The sequence below is a fragment of the Anarhichas minor genome, unplaced genomic scaffold, assembly GCF_050575085.1.
Source record: "Anarhichas minor isolate MPS153535 unplaced genomic scaffold, ASM5057508v1 ptg000010l, whole genome shotgun sequence".
NCBI classification, from domain to species: domain Eukaryota; kingdom Metazoa; phylum Chordata; class Actinopteri; order Perciformes; family Anarhichadidae; genus Anarhichas; species Anarhichas minor.
The window spans coordinates 8077036-8104805 of NW_027466456.1; the positions used below are offsets into that span (position 1 = coordinate 8077036).

General features: G+C 43.1%; 1 protein-coding gene across 1 annotated transcript; it reads left to right on the forward strand.

Annotated features, from left to right (window-relative positions):
• The first annotated feature begins 427 nt into the window (after nucleotides 1-427).
• Nucleotides 428-27530, forward strand: rnf220b (ring finger protein 220b). Its single transcript, XM_076088611.1, has 15 exons — nucleotides 428-1019; nucleotides 18294-18420; nucleotides 19328-19370; nucleotides 19461-19553; nucleotides 20374-20416; nucleotides 20763-20852; nucleotides 23231-23274; nucleotides 23560-23647; nucleotides 24050-24146; nucleotides 24389-24448; nucleotides 24596-24657; nucleotides 24780-24864; nucleotides 26156-26264; nucleotides 27293-27367; nucleotides 27459-27530. Exons 1-15 carry the CDS (start codon nucleotides 428-430, stop codon nucleotides 27528-27530), a joined length of 1680 nt encoding a protein of 559 aa, XP_075944726.1.
• The last annotated feature ends 240 nt before the right edge of the window (nucleotides 27531-27770 follow it).

A 27770-nucleotide genomic window follows, 5' to 3' on the forward strand; every position in this document is an offset into this window, starting at 1 on the left:
CTTTTAGGCTTTGGTTACGTGTGTTTTATTGTCAATTTATTCCGTCGTAATTATTTACAGGCACAGAACGCCTCCTCCAACACTTTTCTGTTGAAATTAGTCCAAAACTGTAGTTGTAAAAATGCCTCTAGAGTTGCAACTGGGTGTGTTTTTTTGGCATTGAGGATTATAAAAAAATTCCCTGTGAACTTGTAAAAATGATTTCTTCCTAAGAGAGGTCACATTTATTATTACAATCAAGCAATGGTACAAAACAATATTTTTTTGTATGTCTTTTTGTAAAAAAAAGAATCTAAAACTTTAACGATTTATAATTTATTTTCGTGTTCTTGTTCGTGTTATAGCTCAGCTTTTTACACCTCAGCACTCTCCTCTGACTCTGTGTCGTCTCCTCTCCCTCTCCTCAGGACCACCAACAGGGAGGTGAATGGACCTCCACCGCCCCTTCAAGATGGACAGCTCCTCATACCTGCCAGCTCCACTGGCCTCCCCCGCCCTGATGGTGCTCGCCTCTACTGCAGAGGCCGGCCGAGACGCATCTGTCCCCTGCCAGGCTTCCAGGCCCTTCGGTGTCCCAGCCTCCGTGGAGAAGGACCTCCACCTCCCTTTCCCCTCGGCCTCTTACACATTCACCTCCATGTATCAGCGCCAGGGTCCCATGTCAGGCACCTTTCCCTCCCGAGACTTCCCAACCTCCCTGCTCCACCTGCACCCACAGTTCACCCCACCAAACCTGGACTGCTCCACCCTGAGCATGCTCAACCACAGCGGGGTGGGCGCCTTCCGACCTTTCTCCTGCCCGCAAGAGGAGAGGGAGTCAGGGCTTTACCATTCAGCTTTCACCCCTGCCAAGAGGCTGAAAAGCTGCTTCCCGGAGGTGGAGGGGAAGGAGTTTGACTTTGGCTCCCCGGGCGGCTCGCTCAAAGCTGGGGAGGACTTGGGCAGGAAGCTGTTCTCCATGTCCGGCCTGCTGTCTGATGGAGAGGCATCATCGAGCCCGGAGGAGCGCAAAGAGCACAGTGAGTACACTCGAATCACAGACACATCTATGTACACATCTAAAGCTCACACACAGTCACTGATCTCACACCTTTAAAGAATGCAGGGAAATATACCGAGTTTAATTGGCACATCAAACACCTTGCTCACCCTGACATGACATGACAGGTCAGATCTACAGCTGCATCGACTAATGGTGACAAATTGAAAGGAGCCTCAGTCAGTAAAGACGTATCTGAAAATATTTTCCCTTTTGCACTCTAGTCTTTATCGTAGTTGGACAAAGTGTTTACAGCGACTGGCTGTGACTGACTTTGACACAAATAAATTGAATAGTGTCACTTATTCAGCTTAGTGATCATTAGCCACATATGACCATTAGGCCTATTGGAAGTCAGACTTTTCTTGGCGGCTGAGAAACACAAATACATCGGAGCGTGTGGAGGGTTGACACAGGAGGAGTGAGAGTTGGAACGAATGACACCCTGTCAGAGATAACGAGGTGGCAGAGATAGAGGGGAAGGGATGGAGGAGGATAGAGAAAAAGATAGAGGGAGAGAGAGAGAGAGAGAGACGCGGCGATGCGCCTCAGCCTCAGCTTCCCAACGACAACCCTCAGCTCAATATGGCCGCCCACACCAGCCGTCTGATTTGTTGACAAATGAGTGGGAGAGGTGTCAGTCAGTGCGCCGTGGAGGGAGAGCCGCTCCTCATTACTCCCGGGGATAATTGCCCAACGACGCGGGGGCACAACACTCGCCTCAGAGGGAGAGGGGGTGGGGAGAGAGGGAGCCGGAGTCAGGGAGGCAATGCTAGGCATGATGGGAAATCAAACCCCCTCAGTGGCGGTCGCCAAGAGAAGCGCCTGACAGATGAAAGGGACCAGAGAAAGACAGAGAGAGGAGAGAGAGCACCCGGCAGATCAGAGGGGAACACCATTGAAAATAATGACAATGAGAAGGGTGGGGGGGTGGGGGGGCAGAGATGGAGAGGGGCGAAGGCAGGAGGGGGCGACGCTGATACGTGCTTTCATACATATCACCTAAAGGAAACTTTCATCCCACACATAAAGGGCGGGAGCAGGGACGAGTTGTCTTAAGAAAAGTTTGGATTGTGTGCCGTGTGTGCATATGTGTGTGTCTTTGTTGAAACTTGCTGATTTTGTCGCTGGTTGGTGGCTGAGTGACAGGGCCAGGGAGGCGGAGTGGCAGGAAGGAATCTCAATATGGAATTTTAATAAGGACGGGAAAGGAAAGAGATGCCAGCCAGCATGCTGGCGTGAGAGGTGTGTCTGTCTGACAATGTTTGCTCTGTGCACTCGTGCATGCGTGCTCCCCTCACCTCCTGATTTTGGGAATCTCATTTGGGGAATGTTGACAAGGACAAAAGACGGGGAGGAACAGAACATGGGGAGCATCTCTCCTCCAAACAAATGAGTTTGAAAAAAAAAAAAATGGATCCGTGCACATTGGAAGCTGCTTTTCCAGCTTTATCCAATTAGATTGGAGCTCAGGCAAACTAAGAGCTGTAATGCAATTGAGCTCCCAGCACTTTTCTAAGTCTGACATACACTTGTTCCTCTTGACTGGGTAACAGACAGTCACTTCAGGACCAAAAGTCTTAACTGTTAAGCTTGAAATCTTCTCTGGTAGTGAGAGTGTGTCTACTGCTCGCACACTGCTGCAGCGATGGCAATGCAAATACTCACTGAAGTACAAACTAAACCATAAAAACGTATACTTTAATACTTTTTAAGTTTTCTTTATAATAGAAATGACCTTCTGCGTTGGGTTGTTCTCCCCGTGTCTGTATGGGCTTCCTCCATGTGCTTCAGTCTCAATGTCAGGTATTAGGAATATGCCTGACGCTGCCCTTAAGCAAGGCACTGTCCTCAAAGCTGGAGTTGGTCAGTTACACTTTGTGTCAGTATATTTGACCCTGGAGTGAAATGCTGATGCTTATGTCGGCTGTCCTCTGACATGCCACATAGTCTCCAGTGCTGAACACAGGTGACCAAGTGCTGTGGTTGCTCTCACGTTTCCCTTTCAACACAACATGCAGGTAGGGCACCTCCTCCCATCACTGCCAGTGGACGTCTCCTTCCGTCCATTTAGTGTCTGTCTCCTGTCGATTTTCCCTCCCAGACTTGCCTCTGTTTTATCAGGGAATGTCTGAGACGCACAGTGTGCTCTGACAGCTGTTCAAACAGCCACGCTCGCTTTCAAAGGGCAGATGTCTTCACTGGAGCGAATCATGCTTATTTTCCTCAGGGAGATGCTTTCCGCTGCAGGCCTGAGCTGGAAATAAAATGGCCCTTTACCATAAACAGGAGTTGGGGAAACCGGAGGATTTCAGTGGCAAACACACCGTGGCCAGACGCTGACGGAGTGGTGTGTGTGTGTGTGTGTGTGTGTGTGTGTGTCTGTATCTTACTGTGGTGGCAAAGCTGAGTTAGAACTCTGATAACTGGAGACAGATGTTTGAGAGTTGTGATACTTGTTAAATGCTAAATTCCTGGTCGTGGCTGTCAGAAAAGTGAAAACCTTCACCTGCAGAGTAGACAAAGAGATCCACGAAGGCCACCAAACAGAAAGTAGTCAACTGTTGTCCAACTGGCAGTATTGCCTATTGTATCAGTGAAGTCACATATTTAGTACAGCCTTCTCACTTTTATTTTCTTGACTGTAACCAATAACTGAACTGACCAGGAGCCACTTTCGTGACAGGGAATTGTTTCAAAAATATTTGTCGCCCGCAAATTGCGGTAAAGCCTGCGAGTCTCTTGCATCTTCACGCACGAGTCGTCGCAAATATACAGTTTTTCTTGATTAGTGAAACTTGTCAAAATGAATTATTATTATTGCAAATTTGGTGAAAAAGCCAACCTGCTGACCACGCCAATGCAAAACTTTACAGTGTCAGTTGTAACATTTTATCATTTGTATTAGCTAGCATACAACTGGATGACAAACAGATTCACACAGTCACAGAAATTACAGTGGCGTTTTACATATTGGTCAATCTGTGATATTTAAAAAAAATTCAAATTCAGTCTCCTGACCTGTTGTTTTTAGCATCATTCTCATCAACAGTAAAGCATACTGTACATGCACAATTAATGTGAGTGTTATTATTTACGTGTGTATCACCTGTGTGAGTCTGCGTGCGTCCACTTTGGTAAAGCGAAACATGAGAGCTTAAATAGACTAGTAATAAATGTGACTACCGATATTTAGCATTTAACACGTGGACGAAAAGGCACCGAGAGACTTGCCAAATCTTCACCCGAGCGTAAAGAAATCATGCAGGAAGTTAATAGGGGGGAAACATGTAAGTGTAACACACATTGAGGATTCTCCACCAGATGCGCTCAGAGTGTAAGTGTCCTCTGCAGTCGGTTATTCATGGGTTGTTAGCAGACTAGTGCGCCGCCCGAACAGAATCAATATTACATAGATTCATCTTAGATTCGGCACATGGATTATCTCAGTGGTGAAGTTTGAAGGCTTTGAGCTCGTTCCAGACACAGCTTACATGCTTTGTGTGCGCAGTGTTTGCATGCGGGCACACGTTTAGATTGATGTGAGTTAGATCTTAGTATATTACTGCTGTCAGGAGCTTGTTTTCATTCTGTCATTAAATCAGTAAAATGATCACAGTTATGCTGTTACACGGTTTTCACCCACCAGCGGTGCATGTTTGTATACTTTTTATACATATATGTTTGTACGGTATATTGACATGTCTCTCCTTCACACACACACACCAGGCCGTATACTCTAGCTGTGTGTGCTGATGTGATAACAGGGAGGCCGTCTGTGCGCTGTGTTTTCTGTGTAGCAGTCGTTGACGGCTGCTCGTATTGAGTGGAGCTTCCTGCTGAAAGACACAGTGTTTACATCCCACTGGCAGGCCACAGGAGATCAATAGCAACCACTCGATGCTCATGCATACACATATAGTATCCGCTGCCCGCTATTATTCCCAGGGTGTATACTCCTTAGCAGGCGGACTTGCGTGTGCACTCCATGCATCAACAGTCGCACTCACCATATGCTTATGCCTAGTTTTTTTTGTTTTCCTTTGTTAGGGATATTGTGTCGGTGTGATCTGTCATGAACTGAAGTAATGTAGTAGTAAGAAGGTGTTGGCCGATAGAAATTAAGATGGAAAAAGAAGAGACAAACAAGCATCCACAGTGGACTCATACTAAAGTATTTCATGAAATCATGACAACTTACAATATTGTTTTGTAAAAAAAAGTACAGTTGATTTGAGTGTTTTTCATCTTTAATCAGTTTAAGACCAACAAGCTTTGATTAATCCTTCCAGAAACCATTTGCAAATAAAAGAACAGTGAAAGTCAAGATGCTAAACTCTTGGTTACAGTTCAGTTATTGTTGCCTGACATCATCGCATACTGCAGCCACTGAGCTGTTCATTCTGTTTTTAAAGCTACAATTTCCCAAATACGTGACATGTGCAACAAGCTCTTGTACTGGCCACACTGGTAGTATTGTTCTTGATATCAAACTCTCAGGGAGGAAGCATTACAATATTAATGGTGGTTGTGTTTGATGTGAGAGCACGCCGCGGTTGACTGTTCCCCCTCCCGTTGTGATGGTAGTTTGTTCTCCTAATGTTCTCCCAAGTAAAAGAGGCTTTCATCCTGGCGGGAGGGGAAACTCTTCTTGGCTTTTTACCTCCTTCCCTTCATCTTATAAGTGCTGGAGAGAGGGAACATGTACGTTTCTTTCCCCATGTTGTTAGATTTACGCGTTGTCTTAATACGTCATTGTGTATTTGTGGATGGAGTGTGTGTGTGTGTGTGTGTGTGTGTGTTACGGCCTCCATGCTTGCCGAAGGATCTTCAAATGTTTCAGAGTGTCAGGCTGCGGACCACACGGCTTGTCGGAGACAGTAGGGATTTCTACAAGTCTGGCAGAAGGCTTTTACAGTAGCGTGGCGAAATCTGTATGTGGGTGTCTGCGAGTAGGGGTCTTTTTGTGGTGACCATCAGCACCTGTTTGACGGTCAACATAATGTTCTGCCGAAATATGAGTCACAGCACATCTTGTAGTCGCTGCGTCGCCTACTGTGATCGAACAGCGCTGCCTGTGTGTAAAGAGAGGGAGGGAGGCTCGAGTGTGCTGAGAGAGACAGAGACAGACAGATAGAGAGAAAGAGAGAGGGTCATAATGAGTGCAGGGCCCAGGGGTCGTTAAAACAACAACCTTGTTTTAACAGAGGCCATCTTTCCTTCTTCCCTTCGCTCCGTTTTCCCTATTTCCACTTCTCTCTACGCACCTGATCGACTTGCATCACAGCTGCCTCTGATCTCACATCAAAGAGTGTGTGTGTGTGTGTGTGTGTGTGTGTGTGTGTGTGTGTGTGTGTGTGTGTGTGTGTGTGTGTGTGTGTGTGTGTGTGTGTGTGTGTGTGTGTGTGTGTGTGTGTGTGTGTGTGTGTGTGTGTGTGTGTGTGTGTGTGTGTGTGTGTGTGTGTGTGTGTGTGTGTGTGTGTGGTAAAGGCTTGGCGTAATGGCAGAGGGGTTATGTCTGTAGAGTGAATCGCAGAAATGACACACGCACAGCCTCCGCTCTGTCCCCGGAGCCTAACAAATCAGTCGGACAGATAGAGAGGGCAGGGAGGCCAAACACTGGGGTTAAACACATGCTGCTGAGGAGCAGTGCACCCAGACAGGAAGACCACAACTATCATGCACTTACATATATGTAGATGTGTGTGTATATATATATATATATATATATATATATATATATATCCACATGTGCCTTGTGTCACACACAGACCTCATTACAGCATGTCACTTGTGCTTGCTGCAAGTCTCCCAGCTGTGGAGGAGCTTGACAAAAGCACGTCAAAGGCATGCCAGGCGTGATAGCTTTACTTCCCAAATACATGACGTCCTGACATTATTCAGTGGCTTCTTAAGCAGGATTGGCAGCCATTGTATATTATCAAATGTGAATTTTTATTTTTTTTGCAAAGTTATTGAATTTGAATAAAAGGAAGACATCTTTAGGGAACTGCTGAGATTCTGGGTGAAAGAATGAAAATATTGGAGTATGGACTCATTTTCTCCTCTCCCTATAAAATTGACAATCAATAGTCTCCTTTATAGCAGCACATTTAGACTCTTAGAGAGAAAGTTATTTATAGTATGCGCATATGACAGTTCAAACAAGTTAAAGCACAGGAAACAGTACAGATTACTTACACATGCATCCTTAAAGATCCACTTATCGATTTAGTCACTTCCAGTGCTGTTCGCAAACTCCCATCAGTGCCGGTGCACCCCTGCCTTAAAGGTCAAAGTTTGCCAGGATTGACCCTTCACCCCGCTGTGCAGGGGTGTAAACACTCCCCCAATTCTCCACAGAGAATAGCATTGGGTCTGGGCCATAAATCACAGGCCTGATAATTGATAGGAAAACAGTAGTCCAGCAGTATATAACCTTTTACGTGTCGTCTCAACTCTTTATTATGGTGCTAATGAGTGGCCGTGGATCAGGGTTAGAGCCGCCAGCAAAGGGGGTGCTGGTGGTAGGGGGGGGTCACCTCAGTAAAATACAGGCTACCAGCTACTTACACACTCACTTGTAAGGCAGACACACACACACACACACATATATAAATACATAAACACAGGAACTCCATGTGCGTTTAACACAGGCGCACACACACAACAGAGGGCAGGCAGATGCTCAACTACACACAGGAAGGCAGTCACACTGAAGGATATGCGCATATGCAAACATTCCCTCACACACACATGCATAATATGCAAACACACACACACACACACACACAGTGGCTGGCAGACTCAGCAGTGTCCATTACAGTCTGCCATTAGTATGGAGATTGTGCTAATTGTCCCCACAGACCACACAGGCAGCGCTCAGCAGTCCCGCTGCGAGTCTGTGAGGCTGAGTAAGAGCAGGGACTCTGCCTCACACATCCTATTGTCTCGGTCGTGACCCTATTAGTGCAATTACAAATCAATCACTGAATGATGATGGGATACATGCTGTGGATTGTTTCAATGCAAATGACACCATTATAGCGCATCAAGTTGCTATGCTACTGTAACAGAGTTTCCCAAAAGGAAAGTCACACAGCAGCTTCAACACTGTAACATATCCATGATAATCCAGTTCAGTAAGCGACCTGAAATGCCACCAGTGGGATCATCAAACAAGTTTTTAAAGTTTTTTTTAAAACTTCAATAGAATTGTTTTAGAATTTTTTGGATTGGAAACAGGTGTCTAATTGCCTGTTGTGACATCTTTTCCATCATTTTCCTTTGACCTGAACTGATTCTAATGCTGATTCTTCAATCAGAATCTAAATATGCATGAAAAAATAATTATGTATATGTTTTATGACAAAACATTTGCATATTGTGGGTTTAAGAGGAAACTTTAATGTCTTGTAAAGTATAAATATACTGTTGTCAGAGACATTTCCTTTCTATAGTCACCAAAATATTATATATTAGCTTAAAATACGCTTGGAAAGTATGTATATTACTCTCTTAAAAATAATGTTTTCAGTCAAACCTGTTTAAAACATGTGTTTGTGTCGTATCACTTCAGTATTTTAAGTCTATCGTGGTGATCCATAGTATTTTTCATAAAACGACATATGTTTTAATATTGAAAATAAATACTATAGGGTATTTCACTTACTTTTATTAAAAGGGGCTTTAACCAATACTGTGTATAACCTATACTTGCTTTTAATTAGTTTCAACTTGAATCACAGTTTGAAATAGCTGCTTGTATCTGAGTGGACTCCTGGACTCTATGTGGTTTTGCTCTGGGTGGGCTGGTTCAGGGTCCCGCAGACTGGAGAGGGTCCAGTCTCATTAGCAGCGTCTCAAAGCTCCTGATCAGTCAAGTAGAGGAGATTGAACTGTGAGCGGCTCCTGTGTGACCCCGCTGAGCGAGAACACAGGAGAGAAGATCTATACCCGCTGGCGCTGCCACAGGCCTCTTTGTTCTCCTGTGTTTGCTGACAGGGGAGATCGGAGGGGCGTATCGACGGGGGCTCACACTGCGCTGCGCTCACCGGGGCTGCACAGTCCAAGTGTGTAAATGATACAAACATGAGCACATACACACATTTCTCTCTCTCACACACACAAACCAATACAATGTGTGCATGTTCACACTCTTAGCTTCACTTCACACTTGCTCTTTGACAAATCTACACACACACACACACACACACACACACACACATAATAAAACTATCACAACAGTGATTTCTAGTCTGACGTGGCGGGTCGTCCCTCCACTTGAGAGTTTTGTATTAAAGCTCAATACATCTTTCTCTCAACAAGCTTTCAGGGTCGAGTGGAGTCAGTCTGGTGCTGGGATACCACACACAACATGCAGAGATGCCCTTTGTACTCAAAAGAAAACAACCATAAAGGCATTATTTACTGCCCACCTTTGTTTGCAGTGTAAAGCTTACACCACACAATAGATTTCAACATTTAGGCAATTTACTTGAAACATTTTTTAAGTATAATTAAAAGTATTTCATCACATAGAGGGGGACATAATAACTTAAACAAGTTTACAATGTTATTTAATTCAACACAACAGACCTGCAACAAATATTTTACTTTGTGAAGTTCATAATTATTAGTTATGTTATTAGTTGATTATTAGTTCTACTCTACGGCCATTTTGGGTTAGGCTCAGGTTGAATTGGATTGGAAGTCTGTGATTTTATGTTGCACGTTGCTGTCATCTTTCGGGGCCGTCACACTCTGGATCACATGAAAAGGAGAATACAAATGAGTTATTGTAGTTATATTACTGTAACATCCTTAAAATCGACCGAAAATTACAGAAAAGCAGCTACAAGAAAGTTTCATAAAATGTTCATATTTTTATGTGAATCATATACATTGTATATCTGTCCATATAATGTAAATCTGAGACTTTTCTAGGAGAATAAAAACATCTGCTAAAAATAGTAATTTACATTTACACAAGAGCTTTCCTAGATATTTAAAAAAATATATCCAAGATTTCTTCACCTTTTAATATGAAGTAATCTTCAAAGCTAAGGGCTTTAAATGCCCCGATTCCTCTTTCTTTTGTGTGTGTGGGTTACTGAAGATAAGCTGCTCAATCATCTGTATCTTTCCACTATTTGAAGACAAAACCATCGTCATCTGCCATAAGTGTTTGCTCATCCAGGCAGACACAATAACATCATTTGGGAAGTGTGACTAACCCAAACACAGGTGTATCACAGAGCGCCAGGTGCTTGTGGTCCTCTCGGACCAGCAGCAGTCAACACTGTTTCTGACAGTATCAGATGTTATCTGGAGGAGAGGGGGAGGCAGATGGGTTATCTGTGATGATGCCCGCTCATGAGTCTGAAGGGAGGTGTGGTGTCTGGGAAGTTCTGACTGGAGGCCTGCTACCCCTGCAATTAAGGCCCAATGCGGGGCTTTAAACCCGGCATGTTTCCTGCAGAGGGAACACAACAATTTAGATTTTCTTTGAAGTGTGTTAGTGTGTCCCTTATGGTAAAGGCTTCCACGCCCACCTGCACTGCACAAAATGTATGTGGGACAGGTGTGTGAGGGTATAGCAGGTGGGAGTGTTTTCTTTGGTAGAGCAGGACAGTGTGTGTCAGCCGCCCCAAATTATCAGCTGAAAAGGAAAATGTTAACTACACAAAAACAGAAAATTAGATACCTTGCATATTCTGGCAATTTTTGAGTGGCAGTGTTTCTTTTATTATTCTTACGGATTTCTGGCAAAACACAGAGAAGCACTGCTATAATACAAACTTTTAGTAGGAGTAGTAAGGCTCTCACTATGTTGCTTGCTCTTATTTTGGGTGTTACTCTTCTCTGCTCTCTGTATTTCCTTCCTCTTCTCTCTCTCATTCCTTTCTTTTATTTGTCAAATGTGTTTTTACTGTAACTGTGTTTGTGCTCCCGCAGTTGGGGCAGTTTTCCATGAAGTGAAGCCAGTACAACAGCACTCAGAGCACGGAGAACCCACAAGTACACATAGTTAACATAGTGAAGAATGTACAAGCTGACCAAACAAATCACAAGAAAAGTACATAAATGTAATGATTTTGAAGAAAAGAAAAAGAATGAAAGGGGACCAAATTGTCCTAAAATCCTCATTTTCCTATAAAGCAAACCTGGTTTAATGCTTTACTTAAGGTGGTTCTGGTGTTGTAATAAAATTCGTCATTCCTCTCTTTTTCCTCTCCTTTTCTTTTAATACTTTCCCTTTTTCTACTCCTTTCTTTCTTCACAGCAAACTCATTTGGAGTCATAATGATACGTCTTATGTTGAGATTGTTGTGTTGAGATGTATGCAAATAACTTTACTTTAAACCTCTCACCACCATCTGGGAACCTCATCTACGTTTTCAGAATGTGTCTCATGCACCTGATAGCAGCAGCAAGAACGCAGTAAATCCACTGTTTTCCCTTTCTAAAAAAACCAAACATCGACTGTTAGTGGATGTGTTCAAGGAGCTCACTTTTTCTTTTATTGAGTCTCGCTGTTTTTAAATTGCCAAAATGGCGCCGTGATGTTTGTTTAGGGTGTTTAAGAGCATGCGACAGAGAACCTGGTTCGTGTGCCTATAGCGCTGAATGTGTCAGAGTTGGCACCACAGTCGCCTAATGCAAAAAAGCTCAGGAGAGATCTCTGGGGAGTATATTTTGGGAAATATAAAAAACCTCACAGATGGAGAAGCAGGCGAAAACTAAAGCATTGTAAGTTACAGCATGCAAGGGAAGAGCTCTCTGTTTTGGACACTGCTGTAAGAAAATGGTCCCAACGGAACAATTATATTGTCAGAATTAATTTTTATAGTCTGTACAGTTGTAGGACCACTGATGAGTCCTGCTACAATTAAACTCTTCAGTGAGTTCAACACACAGTGACACACTGTTTGTCCAAGACTGTTTAGAAAAGTTGAGTACTTGATGCAAGCAACGGAGCGATCCTCTCATTTTCTCCTTATTAACCACTAATTGGGAGAAAGAGCGAGAGGGGAAAAGAAAATGAGAGAGAAGTGATGAGGAGACGGTGGAATAATAAGGGAGAGAGAGGAAGAGAGACACAGAGAGAGTATTAATGTGTATTAATCAGTGGTCCGGCTAATAGTGATCTGTATTTCTGGAGCCAATCTAATGAGCCTCTAATGAGGGATTGTGATCCGTTTATTAGCCTCTCTCTCTCTCTCTCTCACTCTCACTCTCACTCACACACAAAAAGAGTGGTCGAGACGATCGTGACAGGAGTAATGTATAGTTTTAAATCGACATGTTTGCTTCAACCCACGCAGACATACAAAAAAAGAAAAGGAAATATATTGCAGCAATCACGCCGGTACATGAAATATAAATAGCTCACAGCCGGCTTACACATGACTTCAGGAGTTACTTACTTCCAGAGGAAGGCACTCATTGAAATCCCACAAACTTTGGCAGTGGGTTCATTGCTGCTCAAATTGTTAACAAGCGGGGCGTGGATGTCGCCGTTTTCTGAAAATGGCAACTGTTCAGGAGCTAATAGAAGCACCATTGTGGTTTCACTACTTTCTGGTTTCAAAGTGTTTACCAAATCCGATTGTGGTCGATAGTTTTAAAACCATAAAAGACTGTATAATCACCCAAATGGGATGAAAATGTATAATGTGACTGAGGAAAGAACTTTTCCCTCCTGGCAAAAATGAACTCAAGTTAAACCGATTATGGCAATTGATCGCCTGAAGTATGTTGAGAGAGGTTCAAGTCATGACAGTGTGATGTAGTATGACAGTGCTGGATCTCTGTATATTTCAGTCTGTCTAGCGAGTGCAGGTTGATGGCATCAGACTGAGTGACAGGCCACCGGTGAACATCTCTATCGATGTCCGCTGTCAGTGGCTTCTTGATCCAACGCGACAGCACTGACTTTGACAGACAGCAGTCAGCAAATGGATGTCAAAGTCTGGATTTGGCATTTGCTGCCCAGAGTATGAGCTCGATTACATCTCAGCTTTTGGAGGATCATAACTGCTAACGGTAGATAGATGAGAGTATGAATAAGGAGAGAGAGACGGGGGAAAGACATGCAGCAAAGGTTCCTGGTGGGTTCTAGGTAGGGGTAAGCTAGGTAGATGTCCTCATGGTTCCATGAGTTTGGACCTGATTCAAAACAAACATACCCCACATTTAAAAAAAAAGAAAAGACTGGATCTCAGAGAAACCAGAGGGCCTGAGAATAATCAGGCCTGTTTCACGATGCCCAAACAGGACCTGAACAGACCCAAATAAAGACAGAACAACACCTTGTTTGTCATCTTTGTCAATTATTTGCAAAAAAAGATGTAAACTTCCTTATACCAGTACTTTCTCATGTCGGCCATTTTTCCCATTTCTCCAAGGTTCACACACCATCTCTCCTCTGCTGATAGGGAGTTTGCTTGGACCCACTAAGGTAGAAACACAGACCCTAAACCTGCAACAATAAATTGGGACCTTATCTGATCTAGTTAGGCTGATTATAACATGGACTTGTTTGGGTATCAGTAACGGAACCAAGTGGACCTGTAAAGACCTCTTGACTTCATTAATGTTGTAAAAGAAAAAAAGGACACAATTGGCATTTATAAGCTCTGCAGCCAACATGAATCAGCAGACTTGATGTTTTTCTGATATCTCAGTCTTCAAATTGACCTGCAGATATTCCCCCATGATGTGGCTTGTAAGTAGCCTCATATTACCGCAAATACCCAAGGACAGTCCAAACTTTCCCCCCTGACTTCCACTCCCCCTCTCCAATCTGTAAGTCGCAATCAAAGATCATTGAGCCATGCATCTCAATGAGGGCCAGATTGATTGGTTGGAGCGAAGCGGAGGCAGGGTTCGATCTTTGCCCTCAGGTCCTGAGAAGGGAAATGTGGTCACAGGGAAACAGTCGCACAGCTACCCAGTCCACTCTCCATCAGTGAGAAGATTGGACACATACATGCTGGGCCACGCCCGCACCTGATGGAACAATTGTGATGACTAATGGAGAAGATGAGAGAGAGAAAGAACGAGAGAAATTGGGGGTTTGTGCGCTGATTGACTTGTGGTCAGAGAGGTTATGTCCATTGATCTGTAGGGCAGAAGAAAAGGAATTTGGCCTGAGGTGCTTCAGAATCAGTCTATTTGGGGTTTAGGATTTCTGTTCATTCCCACCAGGAGCTTTTTCATCATCTGACTCCCCAGGAGTTACAACTGCCGTCTCCCGTTGTCCACATAATGCACAGAGCACTACAGAGGCCAAAGGCCAATCAATGTTCTACAAGAGGTTGATACAGATCTTATTAGTCAATGAATGATCATTAGTGGTCTAACGAGGCATTGATTTGTGGAAGGGCCAAAGGTTGCGGTGGTTGTGGTGAGTGTCTTTAATACATTAAACACAATTGATTGCAGAGTAGGAGGGATATTTTTGAAGGATGCTGGAATTAGATTGGACGGTTAGATTTGAGGTCAAGCCAGGAGAGGGAGTGTGTCTTCATCGGCCGTTGAATGTGGTTAGGATTGAACATGGATCCAAGCAGCACATTTGTATTTCGTGTATTACCGGTCTAGCAATTCTGCAATTAATAAAAAGCAGATATCTAGAAGTACGAAGTCAAAGGCAACTAAACTTGCTGTTTCAAAGGCTGGAGCAGCAGCCTTTGAAAGCTGAGGAAATGACTCTGCTCATAGCAGATGTGTTACTACAGGGCCTATTATGTTGCTCATTAAATACCCAACCTCTCAATAGGCCATTATTTCCCCAATAAAAAACAAACGGCGGCCTGCATACTTTCCCCTCTCCCCCCTCCGCTTCAGAGGTTAGTTCTACCTCACAGATGGCAAAAAACCCTGACTAATATCCTGCATGTGATGCTTTTAAATAGGAAGCAGGCCGCGGGATAGGGTGGGGTACAGGTGTGGCAGGAGCCAATGGCTTTTATAGCCCTCCATCTCCTCTGAAAGTGTGCCAAGGACCTGCCTAAACAACCCACCACTGCAGTGTTAGCCGCCAAGCGTTAACTTTACTCCCCCCGCCAATCTCTACATGCCTACTGGTTATATAGAGTCTGTGCTTGTTATGACTTTATAGAGGGATTTCTGATGTGCTTAGAGAATTGTTTGATGATTGGGATAATGATGCAAGTTGGAGTGAGATGTCTCAGCACTTTATTGCCAGTGAACATACAGAAAAACAGACCCAGCCAACGCAAAACAAGCGCCACATCCTCCACAAGCTCTCCCGGATGCTCGCTTGTACGTCCCCTGCCATTCAAAGCCGTCCAATCCTCCTCACGTCAATCAGAATTATACCACGTCCACAGGTTTGTCACCGGGGGGACGTTCGTCACCATGTCTCCCCTGCAGAACAGCCTTTTCATGCCCCAGCATAATGTCAGCCGGTGACATCCAGGCCTGATGTGATGTGGCATTCACTAAAGGTCACGTTAGGCATCTCCGCTCCGTCTGCATCAGCAGAACTGGCAGCCGTCATATGGGCGCTGGAATCGGCCATTACCCAGGCCCTCGGGGGGACTCGAAGATTTAAGGATTTGTCAGCGGGATTCTGATCTCTCTGTTGCAGTGGCGAGCACTGAACGCAGGACAGTCACAGTCCACATCTTGATGCAGAACAACAGAAACTGGATTTGAGCATCAATCATACAATGGGGGACAAGGACGAGATCTTGTTTATTTGCAGAACATGAACTTTACTATCTTGTGATGCTCCTGATAGTGGAGACACGGCACGGACATATTGCAGCGCTCTGATGGCTTATTCGCCCCAAGGGTGTGTTCTCTTCAAATCCATGGGGAGATAAGAGATTGTATTCAGGCATGTTTGTGTATGCTCATCTGTGTGATTCCTTCCAGAAAGGTTTTACACTTGTACATAAAGCACCATTGTAGTCCAAAGTGGTGCTTTTATTTTATTGGGAAAATAGTGTAGTCAATCTTAAAGTGACGACAAAATAAGGATAACAATGAAATGATGCCTTCAATATAGCCAAAGAAGCATCCTCCCAAGTGGGAACAGTAAGTGAAGCGAAGAGATAAAATGACAGCTGGACAAAGGCAAGTCATCCAGGAAAAGAAGGTCCTGAACTGGCGAGACACAAAGACAGAAAAAAGGAAACAATCAGAGACACAGTGAATCCATTTGGAGATGAGCCAGTCGAACTCAGCACAGCCCGGCCAGAGAGGGCCAATCCATCCGAGCCAGTTGCCGTAGTGAGGGAACAGTTAACAAGCCCCACAGGCAGGTTTTACAGCCCCCTGTTGTGTGTCTGAGACCCCCCAGGCTGAAGAGGGGCTGAGGCTGACTGATACTGACAGGGTTTATGTGGGCGGGGGCGGAGGGCAGCGGGGGGATGGAGACGTGTAAAAAGGTGGTCATGAACCAACAACTGTCACTTATGAGAGCACAGCACAAGCCCAGAGTCAGGCTTCAGCAAAAGCATGTACACACACACACACACACGCACACACTCATCCTTATATCCAAACATGCCCGCTCATAATTAGATCTGATGTTTGTGTGGGACAGAGGTGAAGGGTGGGGGAGAGGCTGTAGTCGGAGGAGGGGGGCTTATCCAAAAAGTGGACCAATAAAACACCTGAAAATCAAATCCCATTGCTCTTATCGCGGCGCCATTCAGAGACGTTATCTGTCCAGGTAATGTGGTTATAAATTCAATTTCAGCCCAGAGATTTCATTGTTTACTGATGCCTGCATGTTCCGGGCGGCAGAGCGCAGAAAGCCCAGGAACGTTCGATGCGTGTCGGGAAAAGTCATTTAGACTTCCGCGAGGGGATGCAAAAAAGGCGAGAGAGAGGGAGAGAGAGAGAGGGAGAGAGGGAGAGAGAGAGAGGGGTGAAACCAGGAGAGCTGTCACTCCTCCAAGGACACCTGACTCCACTTTCTATTTTCCATCCCATGTTTTATTTAGAGGCCATTTTGTCCTATTTGGTTCCTAATTGTGGGGGCTCACAGCTCAACTGATGTCAGGGGACGGCACTTGCCGACAGACATCTGAGCTTGTCATGTCGCTGGTCATTTGGAGTGGAGCCGGGGAAAAGTGTTAGTCCGGTGTTCGGATAATAACTTTCCTTAATTAAGAAAGTTCAGTCAGTCACATTGAGGGGGAACTGAGAAACAGTCAAAAAGACTAATCTGTTTGTAATGTCCTGTATTAAAACGTGTTAAATTGTGATTGCCAGCTCTGTCATTGGTTTTCCATTGACTGTGGAGTGATGGAAATTAGGTGCATCTTGCCTACTAGCTCTCTACATGTGATTGATGGCTTTCAGGAGTAAATCACCTCATCTACTAGGTAAAATCTTGATATAGTAGAGCTCCTCAGGCTCCCAGCTGGCTGCTTATGGCAGTAATCCATCAGTGGGGCCCAATGGGCCGAGTGGCCCTCCTGGGTAATGTTCCTATTGACAGCCTATGATGTCAACACACTGACAGCAGGGGGCCATAGCAGTCCGTCTATGTGTTTATATGTGTGTGTGTAACCTTATTTTACTCTCACTGCCACTGTATGTCAATAGTACAGATAGGCGACTGAACACACACACACACAGCGAAGGCTGTTATCAGCTGCAAAAATCCTACAATAGGTGTCATGGTGGTCTAGAGAGTAAGATCACCGGTTCAAGTCCAGCTTGAGGCCTTTGTTGAAAACTGGCTACCATCAAATGAGGGCAAAATGCTCAAGAATTGAATTTAAAAAAAATGTAATATAATTCACAATTCTGATGTTTTTTGTATTATCTAATGTTTGTCCTTCATCAATGTATGAAAGTTAGGATCCCTGTCCGACCAGAGTCACACCTTCCTAAGAAGGATGTTTTCAATTTATCCTAGCGCACAATTAAACAACGTTATTGACGGCCAAATGGTGTGTCGCTTTAAATGTGGCTGCCTCAAGGAATTGTGTGACGGCATTATCTGCTTCTCTTTCGTAAAGGAGGGTCTAGTGTATCCTATGCTAAAGGTGATAAGAAAGGAAGCATTAACGCACCTTTCCTGAGCATTTAGATAACTCAAACAGCTCTTATCATTGTTGCCACTTTGATCATCTCAGGTCACTCAGTTAGGAATCTTTCTAAGCAAAAACGACTATTCAACCGCCATCGTAGGAAAATCCTGATACGCTTTTTTTTTTCTTGTAACATCTCTTTTAACTCTCTCACTCTCCTTATTATCCAGGCAAAGTGAAGGGTCTCTATGACGCTCAGGCACCAGTTTGTCCAGTCTGCCAGGCGATTCTGCGACCAGGAGAGCTGCAGGAACACATGGAGCAGGAGTTGACCGAACTTGCCCAGATACATATCAGGTATCATGATCTGATCTCACTCCATTCACATTATAATTCAGTGAATCTTCTTCCACTGTCTTTATTCAACATTATGTGGTTCTATCCAAAAACCTCTTCAGGGCACCGTTGACAATCACATCTTCACATCGTACCTCAAACCATTTTCTTTCTTCTCACTTCCTCCAGTTATCCATTTGTCATTTTCTTCCTGTTTTGCGTCCCAGACTTTCTATTTCTGTTCAGCTTTCAGGTGATAATAAACGTTGACAGATTTTGTAGCCAGAGGGATCTCCCCCCCCCCTCCCCACCATTCCCTTTAGTTTCCCCAGGTGGTATCTTCTGTCTCCTCTGTCACCTGCGTGCAGTGTTTACAAGCTGCCTCATTGTTCCCTACATATTTCATATTACAGCCTCCGGCCTCGAGGCGACCAATCACACAGCGGGTGGATAATGTCCTTCTAATGGCTGCTTTGAGCCCTAAGCACACACACACTTGCAGTGTAAAACATACACACAAGGACCAGGAGTGCACACACACACAGACACACACAGACACATTACCTGCTGCTTAGACCAGAAGAATGATTCCTCCAATAAAGACATTACACTCCAAATCTGCTTAACGACCGCTCCGTGGACAGTAATGGTTTCAAATTGAACTTGGCCCACGGGGACACTGTATGTGTGTGTGTGTGCATGTGTACAGTATCTGTGTGATAGACATAAAGTGAGAAAGAGTAAAATGAGGTTATACACAGACTCAGACACAAATTCAGACAAGATAAAAGCAGACGGTATTCACAAGATGACATTTAAAAGACAATATTGTGTTTGTAAATTGAATGGGAACATAGTGTAGTTGACTTGTGTGTGTACATGTGTGTGTCTAGTGGGCTTTTGTATGATTTTCCTCTTTTCTCTGCAGTGTCACTCCAGTGCAGCACAACCACCTCATAAGGACGCCGAAGGTAAACAAGTCGGTGTCCTCTTGAGTTGAAAGAGAACAGTAGCTGTGATAGTTTCTCTGACTGTCTGTTCTTTCTCCTTTTTCTGCACAGTCTTTGTCGCTCTCGCTTCATATCAAGCGCGAAGGAGGTTCCCCCACCTCGCCCCCTCGAACATCTGAGGATGTCCACTCCGACCGATACCAGGTGAGGTTGAATGATAACTAACCAGTATCAGATTATTAGGAGTTTCAGATTCACAGAGCAACATGATTGTATATTTTGTGTTTCCACTGGCTCTCAGATTTAAAAGTAAAAATGTGTGAATGCACACTGCTTTTCCTAAAGGTGTACAGAAGCCTAATAAGCCAGAACAAGAGTTAATATTTAGATCATTTATGTTAATTTATGCTTGTCAGTTTTTTATACTACTTTTTTTAAATATGACTCAGTGAATCAGTGCAATTTTTTAAATAGTTTTTCCTGTATTTTATACACGTCACTTTCAAACATGTGGACTGATACTTTCAATTCGGGCACTTTAAAAGCACTGAACAACTAGTAGTTAGCAGCAGCATAAAAATATTGTTTTTCTTTCTGTTGTGGCCCAGGTTTATGGACTGGGATTGATCAAATGCTGTGCATACACTCACCACAACACTTATAAATAAAAGGTTCATCACGAGTCAATTTCATTTATATAGCTTGAAAACATTAGGGCTTTATAAACTCGTGATTCCACAAAATAAAATGCAGTATTAAGTAAATATAGTACAAACATAGAAAAATAAGTAGATATTAAGCATACAAAGATGATTTTCTAATGCTGCTGAATTTGCCGTCTTTGCTCTCTAATAAAGGTGACTATAGTAAGAAATAATGATATCACTTGTGTTATTATCCTACTGCTATCTACTGTGCTGCTGTTCATTTATTCCAGTAGAAATGTAAATGAAAGATATTGTTCAAATCCTACTTGAGAAAAATATATGAAACATTCTGATGTTGTCCTTTGTGACTGTTGCAGACGTTTCTCCGTGTCCGGGCCAACAGACACACAAGACTAAATGGTGCGTTGATGCATGCAGAGTGGACTAAATGTTGTGTTTCATAGCTGCTGTCGTTTAGAGGAAGCTCGGTACGGTGCACTGTGTCAGCTCTGCTGTTTTAAATGGCTTTGAATAAAGAAAAGAAACAAAAGTAAGGACTTATACTTTCTTTTGTTCACACTGATGCGACCAGTTATGTGTTTCGTCCAACCCCCCCCCCCCCGTCTCCCCCACCCCCACGTCCCGTCACCCCTCACCAGTGATTTAGATATCACCCTTTTTCCCACACCATCTCACGCCGGCCTAGCGCCCACACGAGCAGAGGAGCTATTAACCTTTCAACTTTGACCTCTTGATATGTTAACAGTCGATGACCTCTGCTGGTGCAGGTGCTACGTCAAATCTGCCCCATTACGCCCCCACAGCGCAGGAGCCCACCTAGACTGCACACAAGCTGGTAAGACACACCGAGAAGCACTTCCTACATCATCACGTTTAACTAGAATGAGCAGCTGTTGAGTTTTGCTTCCAGTCCCTAAATATAAAGAAAGAATATGACTTTCTAATAAAGGGCTTATAAGATATGACCAATGCTTTTATCAATGGTTGATAAATGTTTTACTAATTGCCTCAGTCGAATGAAGTTAATATGTCATTAATGAAGGATTGTTTTACCATAATCTTTTACAACGTGGTTCTTATTAATATAAATTATTAATTAAGAAAGCCATTACGTACAACTAATAAACTATTAATAATAAAATATTCCAAGTGTTACCAAAAAAGATGAATTTAACAACAATACATTTATAGATAAATTGTAGTAAAACAACTGTTTCAGTTTTTTCTTTACAACACGTTCTGCAGCCATCTAACTAAGTGATATAATAGAGTCTCTGCACCGATACAGACATGTAGACTCGCAGAGCGTTCTTAAAGCTGCGGCTGACACTACAGACATCTTACTACAGTTATTATTAACACTGAGATTCTCCAGCTCTTAGCTGACTCTTCAAACTGCCAGTGCTGTCGAGGTCTGTTAGCCTTTATTGGGCCTTAGAACAGGACAGCATAATGAGCTTCTAAATACATGTCAGGGAGGAAAACGAAGAAGGGAGGAGGAGGTGGAGGAGGGGGCTCCTCTGTTGATTAATCAACCTCTCTCGCTCTCTTTCCCTCTCTCTCCTCTCTCTGTTTGATGAGCTCTTCCTCATCTATGACCATCTCTTTAACCCTCATTATGTTTGCTGGGATGGCGGCACTCGGGTCACGGCCACCAGCTCTCTGTGTGTCCCTCCTCGGGGGTCCACTGTCATCCAGCGGGAATTAGAGGGCCCTAAAACTTAATGTCCCCTTCTGCAATCTGCAGTCAGTCAGGTCACAGTGGGAGAAGAGGTGCAGTTGGTGTTCTGCCATGTTAACTTTAATATCAGAGAGGAGAGTGTGGGGGGGGGGGGGGGGGGGTGACAGGATGGGGGGGGGGGGGAGGAACGTTTTGCATCCACTGCTGAAAAATCCTGCAGTTGTTGTATGTGTAAAGCCTGCATCTGTGCTTTCTGGCTCTTTCGTGTAATTGTACCTGAAGGTTTGTGTGTGAATGTGTTCTTCTGTGATTGTGTTACAAGGCCATTCACATATAAACTGTACTTAAAAAATAATAATGTCAAACAACAAAAGAAGTTGGTATTTTTTTATGTTGTTGCTGTCAGATGATCTCATCCCCATCATGTTCCAAATGTCCATTTCAACTGGATGTTATTTAACACCACATATTAAAGAAAAGTGGATATTGTTCCAATATTTTTTTGCATACAACACATAATGATCCTGAAACTGTCGGTGTTTAGTCTTGGTCTTTATTTAATTTTTTTATCAATCCCCACAGTTTCAACAATTTATCCATTCCTTTAGTTACATATTATGTTAAATTAATTCTAAACTAAAATGTATATATATTGTCTCACACATTTACTCCAGTCTTTTACCTCTGGTTGGTAATCACTACTCTACACTGTCTCAATGTGAAATGTACTAAAAACCCAAAGTGTGAAAAGAAGATCATAGAGTGGCATAAAATAACACAAGATTATGTTTTTCTTCCATTTTAGCATTCATCACATGAAGAAACGTTACATTTTGTGAAATTAAAAAAAGGTTGCTGAAAATGAAAACTAATTCATTGCATTATAAATATTGGCCCTTGCCTGATTCATTATTGTTGAGAAGTAAACAACAGAAACACTAGGAATGAGGGAAAGGCACAAACGGACCATCAGTAACTTGTTTTATACCCCAATTAAACCGTAGTATCTTAATGGAACTTCTAATGTACACTACCAATGTACACATTAATAAAACCCTGAACCAGAGACAGAACTTCCATGACACAAGTTGTCTTTTTGATGTAAAACTGTATGTAACTGTAAACTACATTGCGAAGGAAGACTGAAAAAAATATATAAACAAATTTAGGATGAGAAACAAAGAGCATCCTCTGATCTCCCAAAGAAAGTCAGACAACCTTCAGCCAGAAAGAAAACGACGAAACCCTCCCCTCAATAACGTCCCTCACTTTTCTCTGTGCGACTTCCATCACAAACTACTGCCTGTGAATACACATTTCTATCAAATGAGAAACATTTGGATTTTGAGACACAAAATTACGCAACATGTCATGAGATCAGGCCCCTCATTCATGCAGTCAGGAATTAAAGGAAGTTTGTATGAAGTTTGAAAGTTAAAAATCATAAAGGGACCAGCTAAAGTCACTGTGGCCTCACTTTAAAGTATCTTTATCACCATCTCAACCTTTTCTTTTATATTCTCTGTTCCCAGTCAGGATCGGAAAGCTGAAGAGGAGGAAACACGAAGGTGGACAGGTGTGTGTTTTATTTTTTTCCCCAAGAAGACAGATGAAAATCTTTGATTCATCTTTTTTTGCAATCGACCACCACTGTTGACTGCTATTGTTCACGTAGCATCAGTGTCACTGTCAGCTCACTGTGTATCCATGTGAAAACACTGCCGGCGATGGTTCACAGCTATGAAAACACAGAAGCAGATACGTAGCTCGAGGCTGCGGGAGGCATATGCACATATTCACCGAGACAGTGATATTGTGTACTCTATGTATATGTGTGTGTGTGTGTGTGTGTGTGTTCTAGGAGGGTTCAGCGGACCTGGTGCCATTGCAGGACGAGTGGAATGAGAGGAGAAGGATGCAGATGTCGTCTATAGTGGGGGGGTTTAAAGGTAAGCATAAATCTGTGTGTGTGTCTGTGTCTGTGTGTGTGTGCATGCCATCGAAGTACCCATGTGTGTGATCTTGTTCAGTGGAGGGTGAATAATGTGAGTGACAGTTGAAAAACCACTGAACTTCTCAGTCCAGATTACAGCGGAGCGGGATGCCTTGAAGGTTAGATTGAAAGTAACGGTTTCCTTTACACAAGAAGGAATCTCTGACCTGCAGACTTGTTACACGCTGACTGACAGAAACGAGCAGGCGGGGACCATAACAACGTCACATCTGTGATTCTGAAATTCTCTTTGACCTCAGAAGTCCAAACCGCCCATTGTCTCTACTATATCCTTTTACAAGCGACGTCATACCACAGTTGTTAAAACATCTGTTTGATTGTTGAAATGTGTCCTCAGGTGCGGTGCTGGTGAGCACGACTTCTAAAGAATGCAGAGACAGCGACGCAGACCTGGACGTGGATGGAGATGATACTCTGGAGTACGGCAGAGCACAGTATCCTTTAACTCAGCAGCAACACTGAGGTCTACTGCATGTTTGAGTTTACCTTTCTACTTATTCACATTTTGGGTGTGAACAGAAGATATTTACTTGGAGAAAATGTGACTAACTCATGGATTATTTCTTACAAAATCAAGTCAAACTATTTATTTTTTTTCAGCGTTCTGAAGCTAGATTATGTGTCTCACTTGCTGTTGTCCTTGTGTTGTTCTATGTTTCCTGACCTTTGTTCTCAGATACACAGAGACAGACGTCATCCCGTGCTCTGGAGAAAGCTCCAAGGAGACAAGAGTGAAGTATGTATCCGTCCTGATGGGATCTCATTCACAGTGGATGTTCAATTAGATATGAAAATCATCATACCATCTATTCCTTATAATTTATCACAGCTGATTAAGCTGTTTTTTGGATTTTAAATGTTGTTTTTTGTTGTGTTCTTCCAGCAGCAGCAGTGCGTTGCCTGACTCCAGAGTAAGCCTAGAATTTTCCAAATGGTCAAATGATGGTGAGTTAATAAAACTTGAAATGAATTGTTTGAATAATGAAAAAAGAAAATATTGTATAAGAGCGGGATGTGAGGTCGATGCCTCTCTGTTATTTATTCATTTTATTTGTTCGTTTACTCAGGGAGTCCATCTACCAGCAGTGGAGAGAAAGCGGACAGCAGCATAGCTGGTCTCCCCAAAACCTGCAAAAACTCTGTGATAGAAACGTAAGTTTGTCACTCAGAGCCTACAATACTCAGCAGACATGTTTGTGTCGCATCTCTCGGCGCCAGAGATAGCATCACTGCCAATAATCCCAATTTCGTTTTTATTCAACCTTTACAAGTCATTAAGAACAAATTCTTATTTACAAAGGTGGTCTGGAAAAAGGCAAAGCCTCATGAGGGAAAGAGGCTAAAAGAAATATAAAAAGTTCAAAAGACAGCAACACACTGTCAACAATTTCCAACAAACCTGTTACTGGCATACAATCACAACACGCATTACAACACGCATTACATAAAAGACACGCAAGCTAGCACGGGCAGTAGCAGACAACAGCATCGGGGAAACAACAACAGAACAAGAGACGAACATGCAGAACAAATGGTTAAAAGGGTTGAGTGACTTATTGTTTTAAGGTTGTTTGACTTAAAGAAGCATTCATCTGTAATATCATAACAAGGCAATAAAGACTGATGTTCTTCTCCCAATGAATAAAGTTCTTCCACACAGTACCTTCCTTTGTTTGAGTAAAATAGTCCTCTTTGTCATTCAGTTTGGATGTCTGCTACAACGTCAGCACACACTGTTCAAGCTGTTGTCTCTTTGTGTAATAAGTTTGCTGTAGAAGATTTTATTTGGGTGTAAACTCACGCGGTTTGGACTTCGGAACCGAAAACTAAGTGGCAGGTTGCGTGTAAAATCAGGTGTGAATCAGCCAATCAGAGCTGAGGAAGACATACCGCGTCTTACTGTAAAGTGTATTTTGGGAGCCGGGCTCTCTGTGTGGTATCAGTTCAGACTACCCGCCCCAGCTCCCACCAGCCTCATACACAACAATACTATATCAATGTGATGATATCATCAATCAAGGTCACAGCAGGCGTGTACACACATTTCATCACACTTAATTCATCGCAGCCTGTCTGCCTCGCTTGTACAGTATGCTTGCACATATAGTCTGTCCTGTAATTGCACGTGTTTCTATGTGTACGTCTATCTCTGTGAGGACCCTGACACTTCACCCCCCCTCTCTCTCACCTCTCTCACACACACACACACACACACACCCTCTGCCTATGATAAATGAGACAGCGAATGCAGGCAATGTGATTGCTGCTAAATTTCATGCTCAGTGTCCATGTTGGCCAGCGAATAATTTAATCTGTCTTCGATTTATAAATGACTCTCCAGTGCCTGCCTAACTCACGCACCCTCCCATCTCCCCTCCTGTTACTGTCCATCCGTGTGTGTGTGTGTGTGTGTGTGTGTGTGTGTGTGTGTGCGCGCATGCAGACTCTCAGAGGATTCCACACTGACAACTCTGGATGCACTTAAAGCTCGGATACGGGATTTGGAGAAACAGTTGTCTAAAGGAGACAGATTTAAATGCCTCATCTGCATGGTGAGTACGAAGCCGAATCAAATCAACAGAGCAGACACACAAGATAGAGATCACAGCGCAGTGATGCAGAAACTGCTGATATTCCTGTAGGGACCTGTGTTTTGGGGGCAATAAGTCAATAAAATCAGTCCTGCTCTTTTAATGGAATTTACTGTAATTGTGGTGATGATGATATGATATGACACATATTTGTATTATTCTTTTTTTGTTTTTTTGTAAACATGTAAGACACTTTATAAGTCTTTTTTTTTTAAAGTCTCAAATAAAAATCTAAATCGGTTTGACATGAAATTATAATGTATGTTATATTGTCAATTCTGCATTATGCTAATATAGATTAATCTTAATCTTGAGTTCTAGCTCTGACAACGTTATGATCTTTTCAAAACAATTTTGCCCTAATGCTATAACGATTAGTCAATTGATCAAATAGTAAGTAAGTAATAATTTGAGTAATTTATTGAGCAAAAATGCCACATGTTTGCTCATCCCATTGCTCTGTTTTATTTTGGGCTGTTGACTGAAAAAGTAAACTGTATAAAAATCTGACTGTATCGCTGGTCTCTGAGGATTTATGAAGAATATTATTCACAGCTTAATTCACATTTGACAGAGCAAATGATTAGCCGATAAAAAGGGTTTCATCTGTAATGAAAATAATTTGTTGTTACAGCCCTTTTATATACAACACAATGTATATTGTGGTTATTCAAATGCAAGCGTGTGTAGAGGGAGGCAAGTCGGTGCGATTTTAAAGTGATGGACTTACCTTAGTCGTTTTGATTTGAACTTATGGAGATAGTTGCTGAAACAATATGTATATTAACCATGTATTCAAACTGAAAAAGCATAGTGTAATTAATCACTAAACACCCATGCTGGACCTTTCCTGTTGTTGAAAGGGCTTCAATAAATGCTGATTTGACTGAAGCGTCTTTTAACGCTCTTATTGTAGTTTCACATGGACATCTAGTGGCAGCTTTATGTACTACATGAAAGGAATCATCACCTGTCTTTTGTTTTTGCAGGACACGTACACAACCCCTCTCACCTCCATCCAGTGCTGGCATGTTCACTGTGAGGAGTGTTGGCTTCGAACGCTGGTAAAGCATCATATTTGTGTTGATTCACATAAACATGAAGTAAAATAATCAGAGTATGTGACGATTTTTTTTGTCTTACATTTTTATTTAGGGAGCAAAGAAGCTGTGTCCTCAGTGCAACACTATCACCTCACCTGGAGACCTGAGGCGGGTCTACCTGTGATGCAGCTACTCACACAAAGAGGAGAGGGGCTTCTTCTGTTTTAACCAATCAGGGGTGGATTTGTGGGCAGCTGGCCTGTCACAGACTTCCTCCGTCATCATCCTCCTCCTCCTCCTTCCCCTCCTCCTCCTCCTCACACCTTCCTTGTCCTACCTGTCAGTGTACTCCTAACAACCACTAACCCCTGACAATTTGAAGATCAGCAAGTGTGACCTTTGACCTTCCTTTACAGCCCTGTAC

Coding starts and splice junctions, on each gene's coding strand:
- rnf220b (XM_076088611.1), top strand. CDS start 428: ATGGACCTCCACCGCCCCTTCAAGATGGACAGCTCCTCATACCTGCCA. Junction 19,554..20,373: donor TCCACTCCGACCGATACCAG/GTGAGGTTGAAT, acceptor TGACTGTTGCAG/ACGTTTCTCCGTGTCCGGGC. Junction 26,265..27,292: donor TTAAATGCCTCATCTGCATG/GTGAGTACGAAG, acceptor TTGTTTTTGCAG/GACACGTACACAACCCCTCT.